This window comes from Accipiter gentilis, chromosome 6 (assembly GCF_929443795.1).
Source record: "Accipiter gentilis chromosome 6, bAccGen1.1, whole genome shotgun sequence".
In the NCBI taxonomy this organism is placed as follows: Eukaryota; Metazoa; Chordata; class Aves; order Accipitriformes; family Accipitridae; genus Astur; species Astur gentilis.
Window position 1 is genome coordinate 6016318 of NC_064885.1, and position 13809 is coordinate 6030126.

Genomic DNA, 13809 nt, shown 5'->3' on the forward strand with positions numbered 1-13809 from the left:
ACTGGGGCCTCATCCCTCCCCAGAGGCTCCTCAAATGCCATACAAGAGCTCTTTGGAGTGGGACAATAGAAGCTTTTCCAGCCCTTGGACAAAGGCAGATGCTGCCCTGGGGAGGGGCAGGGCAAGCTGCCTGTGGCCCTGCCTGGCGGATGGCGGTCACAGCCCGACTTGTTCCCCTTGCCCATAACTGGGCTGCTCTAGTGAAGAGTTTGAGGGCAGAGCCCAGAGATAAGGCATTGCCACCAACTCCAGGAACGGGCTTCCGAGTGAGAAATGTGGCTGGACACGGTGGCCCCTCTCCTACCTGGTGAGGCCGGTAGAAAGACCTTCCTGCACCAGCACCAAATTCCAGAATTGGAAAAAGCTGGAGTGATGGGAGCTGAGTGCTGTCTCCTGTTTTGCCACGACACAGACTTGGGAGATCAGGCAGGACCAAGGCCCGGAGAGCAGAGCTGCCCCATGCAACCCCCACTGCTCCCAGAGGATCACAATCCCAAATCCCCAAAATACGAAATAAGCGGACCACAAGAGCCCAGGGGGGAAATACCAAGGTTGTAGTGAGGCATCAAACACTCTTGAGCACTGCTAATGGGCGCAAAGTCCTTGCCATAGTGTCACAGCAGGAAGCACAGACGTGTCATGCAGGCAGTTTCCCAAAAGTAGAATTTTTATTGACGGTAAGGGAAAACTAAAAACAAAGACAGCCAAAAAGGAGAGCTGACAACACACAACTAGCCCCTCCCTGTACAGGTCCGACACATCCCTGGTAAGGAGCTGCTCCCAGTCAAATTCCTGTCATACAGATTTTGATAAAATAAAAAAATAGCGTAAGGTTAGTACACCTGCAACCTACAGCAGCCATGGGCCCCGGCGCATGGTCCTCTGGCCTGGCCCGAGCAGTTGCAGGGGAGGAACACAACTGTCAGCCCCCCAGTACCGCTGAGGAGATGGCAAGGAAGCCAGGACCTGCATTTCTCTGTGGAAACGGCTTTGCTTTGTCTCCCGGGTTGCTGCCATTCTTCAGGAGCATTTACATGCAAAGAAGACCTTTGTTTCTTAAGATCTGCTGTTCTTGCTCATTTCCTAGCAAGAGGAGGCTAACCAGGAGCACTTGGAAGGAACAAAGACTCTGCTTCCATAGAAAATCCCTGCTAACAAAGCAGGAGAGAGGAAAGTGTGTGCAGCAGGAACTTTCCAGTTCAGAAATGGCTCTCAGCGCTGGCAGTCGCTTTGCAACACTGCAGTGGGCTGTTTCTGACATGACCGACGCTATCTGCGCTACCTGCCCTCCTCCCCGGCCCCCCAGTGCCTCTCCCAGCCAGAGAGACGTGGGCCTCCGAGAGGTGCCCCGGATGTCGGTGTGATGTCTTTATACAACGCATTCAGAACAAAACATTATTCTTTATCAGCTCAACAGAAATCAGCTTCTCTGTGAAAGTTTCAGCGCACAGAGGGCAACTCCAAGCAACAAAGGAAGAAGGAGCATCGACTTTCACCACTGAACTCTGCTTCTAAGCAAAGCCACTGCTAAGAGGAGAGGGCAGGCAGGCAGCACAGGGTGCAGGCAGAAAACCTCTCAACTAGCGTTCAGTAGAAACTATTTATTCACCCCTCTTGGTTACAACTGGGCAGGGTTAAGCGGATACGGAGGAGGATGCCATGCGCTCCCAGCTGCTTTGCGTTCTCCACCATAGGAGCGGCTGCTCTTGCAGCATTTTAGCCCACATCTGTCCCGCGCTCGGGAAAGCTGCCGTTGGCTGGCGTTTTGCTTCGCAGTCTGATTAAAAAAAATAATAATCAAAACTAAATAAATATTGTTCCAAAATAAGCCAGAGGAGAGAGCAAGCCTTTGGTACGACAGCTGCATTTCTCTCCAGCAAGACCCCAAGCCCCAGAGCTGCTGTGCTAGACCCCTACAAACACAGCTGGGGGTTGGCCCAGACTCCGCAGACAGAGCCTGTTACGCACGAAAACATGGAGCAAACAACAACAGAAGCTTTTTGAGAACTCCGGTTTGCTTGTCACAACCCCCATGACTTTGTGCTCTCAGGACAAGAAGAGGTGACAGTCAGGGTTTGGGAGAATCCAAATGAAACAGGCTCACTCCAGGCCAATGGTCTGCACTTTCAGCTACGTTTGCTTCCTAGTCTTTGCGGTGAAAGCAGACTGCTGTACATGTACAAGGACAGACTCGTTTGACCTCATAATTACTTTGCCGAGCTTCCAAAGTGGTGAACCAGGGCCTGGAACGCGGAGGCCGCTGCAGCTTCCCTTCCTATGATATATTTATATATATAGTATATGTGTTTAGACCAGCCCTGCCAAGTCTATTCATTTGCTCAGGTGCATGTCACCAAGAGTCATTTCCCACCATCTCACGACGTATAAAACAGGAGTTAATGTGGCTAAGGGAAGGGAAGTTGTTTTCAACTGTTCACTCTCCCTTCCCCTTCCTAGAGAAGGGTATGGAGGTTACGGGTCAGGTCCAGCACAGCCTATCGATCCATCTCATCCAGCAGCGGCGTGGCGTCCCCAGCGATGGACATGGGCGTGCTTTCGATCATGGGGCTGGGAGATGGGCGAGGAGTCAACCTCTGCTTCTGTTTCCTCCTTTCGGCTTCCTTCTCCTGGAGCCACTGCTCGGCCATCTTTCCCCAGTCGATCGCAGCGTGACTGTTGGTCCTGAAACAACACAGGCGGAAAGTGAGACACGCTAGCGGGAGAGCTTCCCTGCCCTCCCTCCGCAAGGGTCTCATGCAGGAAGGTGCAAGGTAACCCCACCATGCTGGTTCCACAAAAATCAACAAAAGCAATCGAGACGGGACACAGATGGATCCATGTACCCAGCACCAGAGACACTCACTTTGGCTGCTGCCTCTGCCTGGAGCTGGACGATGGCTGCGACTGTGTCTGGGACTGGGTGGACTGGGGTGTGGTGTTGGCCTGGAGCTGGTACTGGGGCGTTGTAATTGGCTGGCTGGGGGTAGTGTAGGAGTAACTGGGGGTCATCAGAGGGGTGGCCACCGGTTGCTGTGCTGGAGTCGTGAAGACCTGCAGAGAGCAGATACTGTTAGGGGACAGAGGACAAACCCTGCTAGGCTGTGGGGAAGAGTTCTGGTGTGCTCTGCATTGCCCTACTCGCCCAGGAGGCTGGTGCATGTCCTTGCTGCACGCTCCCAGCCCTGCTGGAGCCCCTCATATGGGCAAGGAGATGTTTGCAGTAACCATTGCCCAGGGAATGGGGGGCTGCAGGGCAGAAGGAGCAACACCTTGCTGAGCCCAGGACATTTGTTCCCCTGAGAGGCCCTGATTGCCCACCCAACCTGGGTCAGCAGGGCCACCACAGCCTGCCTTCCTTGTTCACCCCACACAGGGTACCAGGGGAGATGCTTAAGCCAAGCAAAGGTAGGGGCTGCAAAAGACAGGCACAAGAGACACTTAGGGCAAGCTAGCAGAAATGACGTCCTGCAGCAGGCATGAAGAACAGATGAATTCCTCCCCTGTGGGCTGCAGAGAAGGCGCAGCAGCTCCCGAGATGGCTTCTTCCCCCATCCGAAGCTGGCTGGCTCACTATTTGTCCAGTGCAGCACTTAGTCTCTTTGCCTCCAAGTGTTCACCTCCCTTTTCCTTCAGATTGTCTTGATGATTAATACATTGGGTTATCCACAGTCCCTGCCTATCTCCAGCTCAGCATTTACTGTGCCAAACTCTGTGAAAGCCTCCCAAGGTGGTCTAAAAGAGGATCACTCCTCCCTGCAAGCCTTGTCTTGCAGCACCTCTTCACTAGATCTCTTTAACGGCTGGGTGTGGTTTTTGTACCCAGGCACCTCAGTCCTTCTGCAGCTGGATTTAGCCTCGGTGTCAGCTGGTGAACTGGCAGCGCGGGCTGGGAAGAGGTAGGCACCAGCACACATGAGGAAAGGCTTCAGTGTGAGCCAAAACTGTCCAATTCCATCTTATTCCCTGCAAAGCCTCTGGGTGTTCAGTCAGGCTGAGGTGTTCGCCTGCTGGTGCAGCTCAGAGATTAGCACGCTGAGCTGAAAAGCCCTGCAAACTCAGCGCATAGTTTCACAGCTAATCTCTTCCACTGGCAGCTCACGTTGCCAATTCAGGGGCACAATCAGAAGGCTGTGTGCCCTCACCGCTGGATCCCGCCTCTCCACCCTGCCACATTCCTTGGGGGCCAGACCAATTTGCTACTTGCTTCAACTCTCCCCAGAGCAGGGCTGTATTACATGCCTCATTTCCTCAGCCACAGGAGGCAAGAAGAAACGCAGTCCAAGAATCCAGCCAGGCTCCCCTGTGCAGCACCATGGGTACGCAACTACGACTGGATGGTCCCAGGCAATGAGTAACTCCTTAGGGTTACTTAAAGCCCCCATGGGATGGTTTCTAGCAGGAAGGAAAAGTCACGCAGCACCTCCTGTCAGAAACTTAAGTGACACCTACATGGTACGCGCTGCCGCCGCCTCCGCTGCCTCCGTAGCCGTACTGACTGGATGCCCACTGAGCCGGGGTGGCATTTGGGTTCTGTCCCTGTCCTGTCACGGCAGCGATGGCACTGAACATCTGGGAAGTCATGTTCTGCGGTAGAGCGTTCACTGCACGGGTCAGGTCTGCAAGGAAGACCCATCATGTTAGACAAAGTGGAGCCTGGAGAAGGAGCTTTCATCCCAATTCCAACCAGGAAAGGCCTGCACTGACCTGCCAGGTTAATGTTAGCTGGAGTAGCATTAATGGAGGCTGGAGTCCTGGTCCGACTGCTGCTGCTGGGGGTAATACCTGTATAACACACAAACCAAGAGAGATAGATTAGTTCTCCTAGAAGAGCAGCTATTGACCTGAAACTCAGGATTTGAAAAAATGCAGGCAACACTTGTACTGGCAAGATGCTATGTTACCACGGAATGGTGTGTGCAGGCTTGTATGGTGAGGTAACCTAAGGGAGAGGAAAGGGACAAGCCCAGCCTTTGCTGCATGGCCTACTTGGCTGAAAGATTAACTCTCAGGAGAGCTCTCAGTAGGTTCATGGAAGCCAAACACTTGAGTGCTGCTTTGAAACTTCCTACATATAGAAAATCCTAGGACACATTTCGGGGACAAAGAACATGACATTGTCCTTTAATAACTGTCCCTATTGTGTGACACCCAGGAAACAAACAGCTGAGGCACTCAGGTTTTGTGGTGCTCACCTGGAACAGGGTCCTGATAATGATCCTTAAACCATCGGAAGAGTCCATTCACGGTAGGGAAGACCTGGCCCCGGTAGCGGAATCCTTCTGGCGTCACTGTCACATACTCTATCCTGCGAGAAGCAGTGAATGCAGGAAAGCAGAAGAGATCACAGGCTGCTTCAGAGCTATACCTGCCGCTGTACAGCACCCTCACAGTAACAGGTCACAGTCAGAACAGGCATGGCCTACAAACTCTGGCAATGGCTGTACTGATAATGAACAGATAGACCTACCCAAGACACTTTCATTTTATTTTCAAACAATTGCTCCAAAATACCATGCCTTTCCACGCAAAATCTATCAATCACTGCCTATACTCCTGTGACATCCCCAGCACAGGGCAGTACTGCTTGTAGCACCCAGCTAGTTAGAAACACAGGAGTCTCCTGAGTGAGATTTACTGCTAGACATGGGTCCGCTACTGTCATGAGGCCAAACCCTGGGTAAAGGGAGGGATGACTTACGGGGATACTGACAGAGCTAGAATCAAAACTGGCAGCAATAAGCTGAGGTGTGGTACTGGCAGTACTCAGCTGCAGATGCTGGGCTTCCCTCTCACTTACCTTGGTTTGCCTCGAGGCTGATATCCCAAGAGGAATTTGCCAGGTAGATCTTTACAGGCACTGATAAAGTAGGGAATAAATGTTGGCTTCTCTTTCTTGGTCTTTATCAGCAGCTCTTCCAGCTTCTAATTAGAGAGAGAAATAAGAGAAATGCTCAAGGAGAGCCTACATTTTCAGCAACACACAGAGCCTATGGCTATCTCCCTCCATGTTGTGGTTAGCCCTTTTACCCCCCAAGCCCTGATGTTAGCAATCCAACAAGGACCACCAACTGCACCATTTCTGCACAGGGCTGGTGCACAAATGTCACCAGATCACAAAAAAGGCAGTTACTCTCCTTTCAGTGATATTTGCTGACAGGGCAACCCTTTGCTGCTCTGGCACACTGCTCTAGCACACAATACTCCCCCATTGGTCTCCTAACTCCACTGCTCCCAGACAAAATCCCCGTGAGACCTGGAAAGTGACTGCCAAGCCTCAAGAGACAAGAAGATCAGAGAGCTCACTCCAGCAGCAGCTCATGCCAGACAGAAAGAGTTTAAGACCTGTCCTGCAGCAGAGAAATTTATATAATGCTCCTACATCTCCTACAGAAGCTACCACATCTCAGGACAGGCTTACCTTCTTGTCTCCACCGTTGCAGTCCTGATAGTATTTGTGATTCAACAGGTCTCTGGCAAAAGAAGCCATTGGCTGGACATAGCGTGCAACAATTTCATCCAGGTCTTCAAATTCCTTTGAACAAAACACATTTAAAGAGGTATTTAGGGTGCATGATGAGGAACTCTTATTCTAGTATACAGCTCTCAGTCATACAGTCTGCACAGCAAGGCTGGATGCTTTGAGGAAAAAAAAAAAAAAAAGGAGTGCTGAGTATTGTCTAAGAATCTGGAGAACTGCAACGGAAGTAACTCTCCAACAGTCTGAAAGCAGCTGCAAGGACAGAAAGGATGTGCCAGACTGTCCCTCCCAAATAGGTGCTTCTGCTTCCCCACCAACTCCTTCCCAGGCATGCTCTGCAGGGCTCTTACCTCTGTGTTAATCCAAAGCGTGGAGCCCAGGCTAAAGGCATTCTCCTTGCCCTCTTCTCGGACATCCACATGCTGGTAAATCCCATCGTTCACCTTCCAGGTGACAGTCAGGTGGTTCTCCCCTTTGCTACTTGGCCGAATAATCACATCCCCTTGGTCCATGGTCTCCATCATCTTCTCTGCTTGCTTGAAGCTAATGTTGTGGAATGACGGGTGAGCAATCACTCTCTTGATGTACGCTAGGGGACAAAGCAGAGTGTTTAGGCTTCCAAGAGGAACTGCTTTATTGGAATTATATGTCTAATTGTGCTTATTCTCCTGAAGCGCCCTGGGAAGGCTGGCGTTACAAGGGAGAGAAAAATTAGAGACTCACTTGTCCGCTGCTGCTTTCTCTTCAGGTCTTCTTCCTGTTTGTGATCTGCTGCCTCAGAGTCAAAGTCATAGTAGGTGTCTTTAGGCAGTTTCCACTCATTGTTCTTATCCATCAGGTCTGAGGTCCTGCAGGTCAGGTCTGCACTGAACTTCTCAATGTCAATCTTCATAATCCTGCAGTGAACAGTCATTCCCACCTACGAGAAAGGGGCAGGAAAAGCTGATCAGTGGGTTTGGCTGATACGCCAACCTCCCTGCGCTACAGAGCAATCTGTGTGGGGTCACGCTGACAATAAGGAGGTACAAATTACCTCACCTACTTCAGACTGATACAACCTTTAAAAGAGATCATTCCATAGGAAACAAAAAACAACTGATCCCCAAGTTGACTAGAATTAAAAGGGATTAAAGGAAAAACAGGCAGTTGTCTGGCATGTCTACTACCTATGCCCCATAACATACAGAAAACTGTATGTCTGGAGGCTGAGGACAATTAAGTTTGCTATTTTACATATCTTTAACAACGGGAGCAGCAAAACTGGACTTCAACATGTGCAAGAAAGCAGTTAAGTCTGTTCAAAAACAGAGTGGAAGGCACCCAAAGGACTGCCCTAATAAAATGGGAAACAGAAAATTCCACCACAAAAAACGCAATGTCTTAGTCCAGTTAACCGTGCTGAAGTTAATGACTCTTTAAAGAAATGCTAAGAAACCTCTGAGCTTACAGGATTATCAATCACCTGCATGGGCTGTCTGGGCAACCCCAAAAGACAGAAAAGATGTTAAACCTCTATTTTATCATGTGATAAAAATAAGCGATTCTGTTTCTTTCGGAACACCAATCCCTCTCCTGAGCAAGACCAGTAACTGATGACCTCCACAAATGAACTGAGACAGAAGAAAAAGCTATGAGAGAGGAAAAGTGACCCTTGCATATCTAACAGCAGTTCCATGAACTCTTTAGAAAGCCAGAAACAAAGGGCAGCTCTGCATTAGAATGCCTTCTGGTCTCCTAAACCCAGACTTTAGCCAGACTATAATAAATCCTCCTGCAGTGCAACATGTTAACTGATTAACATGGTTCCCACCAGCTGCCAAGAGAGATTTGCACTGTGGGAGAACGACACTAACCAGAACCTGAACTCGCTGCTGATCTGAAGTCCTTAAATAAAAATAAGGTTTGAAAAGTCATTTAGGCAAGAGTGGTATTAACCAAACTCTGAATCTTTGGTATCGGCTCCATGCTCTTCCAGCTCTTGCTGGTTATGTGGAATCCACTGCTTTCATACCTTCACTCTTTCTTCTGGCCGCTTGACCACCTTATCACTAAGAAATTTTGTTGGGATGAAGCCAGCGACACCATTATCCAGACGTGTCTTCACTCCGATGGCCTGACCTGGGCAGGAACCGCTGTCAAAGTGGTTCCAAACCTTGAGCAAGGCAAAAGTAAAAGTCATTCAGCATGGAAACAAAATAGCCCCGGCAGCTCACACTCAAACCAATCTAAAAGCTGTGTCAGCAAACTGGTGCTGCCAGCAGAAACACGTGGAAGGGCAGGGGACAGAGGACTTCAGTGAATGCTACCCAGTAACGCAATCTTCCTACTTCAGTTCTGCTCAACTTATGGGGCTTTGTAACCAGGAAGGTCAGAACATTTTTAGATCCTGAACACAAGCCTGCAGCTAGGGCTGGTTTCTAATGAACGCTATAGGGTTTTAAAGTCATGGATTACCAAGGCTGGAATTCAGCAGTGTTTAGAAGAGACCTAAAGTACAGCTGCATTAAGCAGCAGGGAGTCCAGATAAGTTCTTAAAATTGAGAAGGTGGCAGAACAACCTTCTGTTCTCAGTGTCACAGGCAGTTTCTCTGCATAAAACACAATCCTAGACCACAAACAAGCCTGCTTTATGTATTTGCAAAGAACTGGTCAGCTTAGCTCCAGGTCCATTTCACTCCTAGCCCTGTTCACTAACATCCATAATGGAGTCATAAAGGACCTGTCAAATCGATACTGAAGTAATTAGTCAAAAGTGGAACAGATTATATTTGCAGCCAAAGGCCACATTCAGTTTGGGATCCTGGGGCACTGCAGGCACAATCTGGGCTGTGATACCTTGTCTCCCAAGCACCTATAAAACACTCAAGCCTGCTGACAGCAGACTCCTGACAAAGGCAGGCCCATTAGGAGAAGCAGCCCCACCTCGCTGAGCTCTGGAAAGTTATCCTGCTGACAGAAAGGACACTGCCAAAGGCCAGTTTCATCATTCCGTATTGCCTGGTCATAGCTTTCTCCTTGTGGCCGCCTGTGGGCTATCCCAGTCACGTTGCAGATGATCATTTTACCTGTGGTGTGATGGGAGAGAAGGAAAGAATGAAAAACTTAAAGCCAACTGCCAGGCTGGGCAGTTCCCTTGACCTAAGGTAGTTGTGCATAAAAATGTTAGGATACTACCCAGGTACTTGAAAAGCTGCTTCACGTACATGCAACCGTAGCACCATCCCAACATCACGCTCACCAAGATCCCCCTCTGCCCCGCCTTTACACATCCTAAGTCAACTTAGGATGACAGAAACCAGGGATGTAAATGGGGATGTACCTATATAAAAAGTCTCTGGAGTTTCTTTGGTCAGCATATTGAAGACCTCTTCTGTGTTTGGAGAACGGTATGGGGTTCTCAGGTCCTTGTACCTGCAGCTTAGCTCAGCTCGAATGTCATATAAAGTGATATGCTTGTCACCGTAGCCCTGTGTGGTATTCAAAGGTTATAAAGCCATGAGCAGCAGGAAGGAGGTGAGTAGGGAATCCAGTGTAAGTTATGAAAAAACTCAAGGAACTTATCAAACAGCAAATTTAAAAGAAAGGAATGTACAGGGTGCCATCAAACTGTAGAACTCAGTCACAGGATGTTGAAGAGGTCAAAAGTACCAATACATTCAGAAAAAAAGTTAGATAATTTCAGGAAGAACGGCTTAAACGGTCTAATTGCTGTCTCCTGCCTCCTTCCTCCCTCTGCCCCAAGTGTACATTCTGTAACCGTTTACTACATGCCATTGTCAGACACTGAATACTCATCATGGCTGTTTATACATTTTACAATGGCAACAGCTAAATGCTCAGCTCCTAAAAAGGATAAGGGTCACCAGCTATAAAACTTAAGAAACTGAGCTGGACAGCAAAGCTTCTGTTTTTCAGCACCAGGAACCCTCAGTGCACCTGTCTTTCCAGTTCTTCAGCAAAGGCATCAAGATCCAGGTCTTTCAGACGCTCAGGGTTTTCTAAGATCTCCTCTAGAGCTCCTGCGGGGTTAGCGTCCTCTGCCGACTCATCGTATTCCAAGGCATCCACTGCCATTTTTCTTGCCCATTCATAGGTTTCAGGATGGACCCTAGACCCATCTAGGACTTCAATGTAGGAATCAGTACTGAAATAAAACCAAAGCAATATTCAGATAAAGACTCTGCAGGGTTCAAAATCACCTCCTCCAGCTCAGTAATAAAGCACACTGTTGGCTGTATAGGTGCTTTGCCACAGTTGACCTCCATGGAACAAACTACTCTAAAAAAGGACACAGTGAATTCTTCAGTGCTAAATCAACAGGAGCCAGGGCAAGACGTGACAAATTCCAGTCTGCAGCTTCTGCACTGCAAAGATACAGCCAGGCATTTTGGATGCTAGGTAGATTTGATCACTCTATGTACTATAGCTGCCGTATGAGCACACAGCTCTCTACAGTTTCTCTCCTCATACAAATTAAGTGTTGCCATCTAGCTCTTTGGATGAGACTACACTTTGCCCCCTGCATCTCTGGGACTTGTATCCTGCAAGAACCAGGGACCTAGTGGGGTTGGATCACTCAGTGTACAGATTCAGCCGGGTGTCCTTTCTCAGACATGCTTTTCAAAGGCAAAAAGCATACTGTGCCAAACCTAGAGAAAGGACATTTCCAACAAGTGACCTTTCTGTGCAAAGCAGTCAGAGATTTAGAAACTAGGTTACTGCTGTCTTCCAAACACCTCTCTCTTGTTTAGTTACCAGTAACCTAACGGTCTACAAACTTCCCAATATTGCTACGAGTTTAAGAGGAAGCTAAATGGCCAAGTTATGCCTCAAGTTTGAAACTTTAGAAAAATAAAATACTGATGGTGGGACTAGGCAGAAACTAAGCAAAAGTGCACAGGGGTTACCGACGGACATGCATGACGACTATGTTGGGGAACAACTGTTTTTCAGTTTAGTTCCTCTTGATCACAAAGGGTCTTTCAAGCCATAGCAAGCTATATAATTAATGTTCTGCAGCTTGCACTGCTGTGTGAATTTAGCTGCCCTTAAGAATCAGATTAATAACCACCAATACCTGAACTTGGCCAGTGATCAGAGGGGCCACACATAAACTTCTGGGAACGTGGACTCCACAGAATATTATTGCTTCAGCCTGTTGCTCATGCTAACTCCATGCCCTGTACAACATTGAATGCAACCCAATACCCACCTATCGCCCAGCGATGCTGTGTCAATTTTGATAAAGCCGGCACAGTTGATAAACACCTTGGGTCCCATGTGACACATCGTAACCAGCTGGGTCCTGTTCTCCAGACGCGTGTTGTTTTGTTTTAAGATCTGCAGAAAGGTAATAGTATAAGCCTTGCTATTCAAACACAAGGGTTCTCCAGGAAAAGCAGAGGACTCACACTGGACACTACAGTGTTCAAAAGCATCTGACACAATTGAGCCCATCACAACTCATAAATTGTTGCCCCCTGCCTGTGTCTCAATGTTGTATGAAAGGAGATGACTCCACATGGAACGCCTCCAACTCTCAGGAAAAGTGTTGGCTTTTTGCCTTGTGTTTTCTATAGTATGGAGGCGTCTTGATACAGTAACAGCACATCCGTTCCTGTGGGTTCAGAAGCTAGCTAGGGTTGACAGATCTGCTGAGTTGCTTGGGTCTATCAAGGACATAAGTCCATGCAGAGCTTCGGGGTTAGGCGCAGCGAGATAATACATACTAAACCACACGTCAACGAAGCTGTCAGCTGCATCTGGCACATGGGACCCTGACTCATCTCGTGACAGCACTGCCATCAGGCCAACTCGCACATTATTGGTGATGCACAGTTTTTGTAGGCAGGGACAGAAGCCTTCTTACCTTTAGCAGATGAGTGCCTTTGCGTGGTCCCAGGCCACACACATACTGCAGCAAAGCCTGGCTGTGAGGGTGAGCAATCGCCCGATTGACATCCACTCCCACCTCATTCACACGGTTTATGAATTCGCAGTAGAGGGCATTCAGCAGTTCCTCCTTCACCACGTGCTCCTGACAGAAAGGAGAGGCGTTAGCCTCGCATGGAGATGCGCGCAACACTTTGCCATAAGCAAGCTGAGCCAAACCCAACACACTGGTTCTCAGGAGCTGTACTGCACCTCAGAGTTACCCCTGAGAGCAGCCTAAAGGTAGCAGGCAGATGAGCTAAAGGAGGCCAAAAAAGGTGCTATATAGCCCGAATATGGTATAGAACAGGCAGAACTTGCACCGGTTCAATCTGGAATACTTTTCTTTGACAGCAAACTGTCCCAGGCCACTTTCTCTTGCAGAGAAGGATCTTCTTGCCCAAGGATCTCACAAGGAAAAGTTACCTGCAGAGGGTGGAGTTTCAGGCAGAGAATATCCTCATCGGAGCTGCAGACCTGGGCAAACTCTATGAGGGGGTCCTGAATACGGCGAGCAAGGGAAACGGCTTGACGCAGCAGAGGTGGGTAATCCCGGAACTCATTCTGCAAGAGGCCAGAGAATCAGGGAAAAGCCTGATGGTATTTTCACACTTTGTAGCACAAGCAGCACACACACATCAGACAGGGACTGGAACAAGGGAAGCATTTGGTGCTTGGGGCAAAGAGACCTGAGGTTAAAGGCTCCCAGGAGCTCTGCTGCAACTAAGAATGAAACAACCTCACTCACTCAGCTGAGCAAGATTGATTTCAGACTACATCAATATCTACTTTGTACCTCTGCTGGTGCTGATCTTCTCAGGGAAGCCTAAATAAAGATGTTTTGCCTTGATCCAAAGATCAGTACGTCACTGTCTAGATGGATCACATGAGGCAGCCAATGACGCAAGGCAGGGCCAGCACAACAAATGGAGGATGACACAGCATGAATGAGTGACAGACTAAGCTGGAATAACAGAAGGTTCACCTCAGACTTCTTGCTGTTCATGTAGAGGATAGCCAGTTCATTGTCCACCAGCTCCACTCCAATAGAGGACAGCTGCTGCCCTTGATCCAGCTCATGAACAATTCTCTTTACATCCTCCATCAGCATCTGAGCATCCCTAGGGACAGATGGCCAAGGGGATTGAGGGGAGAGCGCAAAGCTGGGTCCTGGAATCACTTAGGGAGATAACCTCAGCGGGTTACCTCACACTACAGACAGAAACAGTGAAATGTGGACAGGCATGAGGAAAGGACTGCAAAGAGACTAGGAAGTGGAAGGAACACAAAGACTGACCTGTTCTCGCCTGCAATTGTCACCACGTGAGGCTTCTTGTTCAGGAGAAATTTTTTCAAGGTTTCAATATCCTGAGCCTGGAAAGAAAAGTGAGACAGGTCAG

At 48.8% G+C, this 13809-nt stretch overlaps 1 protein-coding gene across 2 annotated transcripts in view; it reads right to left on the minus strand.

Moving 5' to 3' along the window:
• Positions 1-655: 655 nt before the first annotated feature.
• SUPT6H (SPT6 homolog, histone chaperone and transcription elongation factor) overlaps positions 656-13809 on the minus strand; it is a 30605-nt gene continuing 17451 nt past the window's right edge. For both annotated transcript variants that reach the window (XM_049802290.1, XM_049802291.1), the window contains exons 20-37: positions 13707-13783; positions 13395-13530; positions 12836-12973; positions 12348-12515; positions 11691-11818; positions 10415-10622; positions 9798-9945; positions 9401-9543; positions 8490-8630; positions 7202-7397; positions 6829-7067; positions 6419-6532; positions 5798-5922; positions 5193-5305; positions 4705-4782; positions 4450-4616; positions 2864-3051; positions 656-2682 (exon numbers count right to left, since the gene is read on the minus strand). In XM_049802290.1, coding sequence (XP_049658247.1) covers positions 2496-2682; positions 2864-3051; positions 4450-4616; positions 4705-4782; positions 5193-5305; positions 5798-5922; positions 6419-6532; positions 6829-7067; positions 7202-7397; positions 8490-8630; positions 9401-9543; positions 9798-9945; positions 10415-10622; positions 11691-11818; positions 12348-12515; positions 12836-12973; positions 13395-13530; positions 13707-13783 — 2694 coding nt within the window. In that variant the 3' untranslated portion in view covers positions 656-2495. The remainder of the gene's footprint in view (positions 2683-2863; positions 3052-4449; positions 4617-4704; positions 4783-5192; positions 5306-5797; positions 5923-6418; positions 6533-6828; positions 7068-7201; positions 7398-8489; positions 8631-9400; positions 9544-9797; positions 9946-10414; positions 10623-11690; positions 11819-12347; positions 12516-12835; positions 12974-13394; positions 13531-13706; positions 13784-13809) is intronic.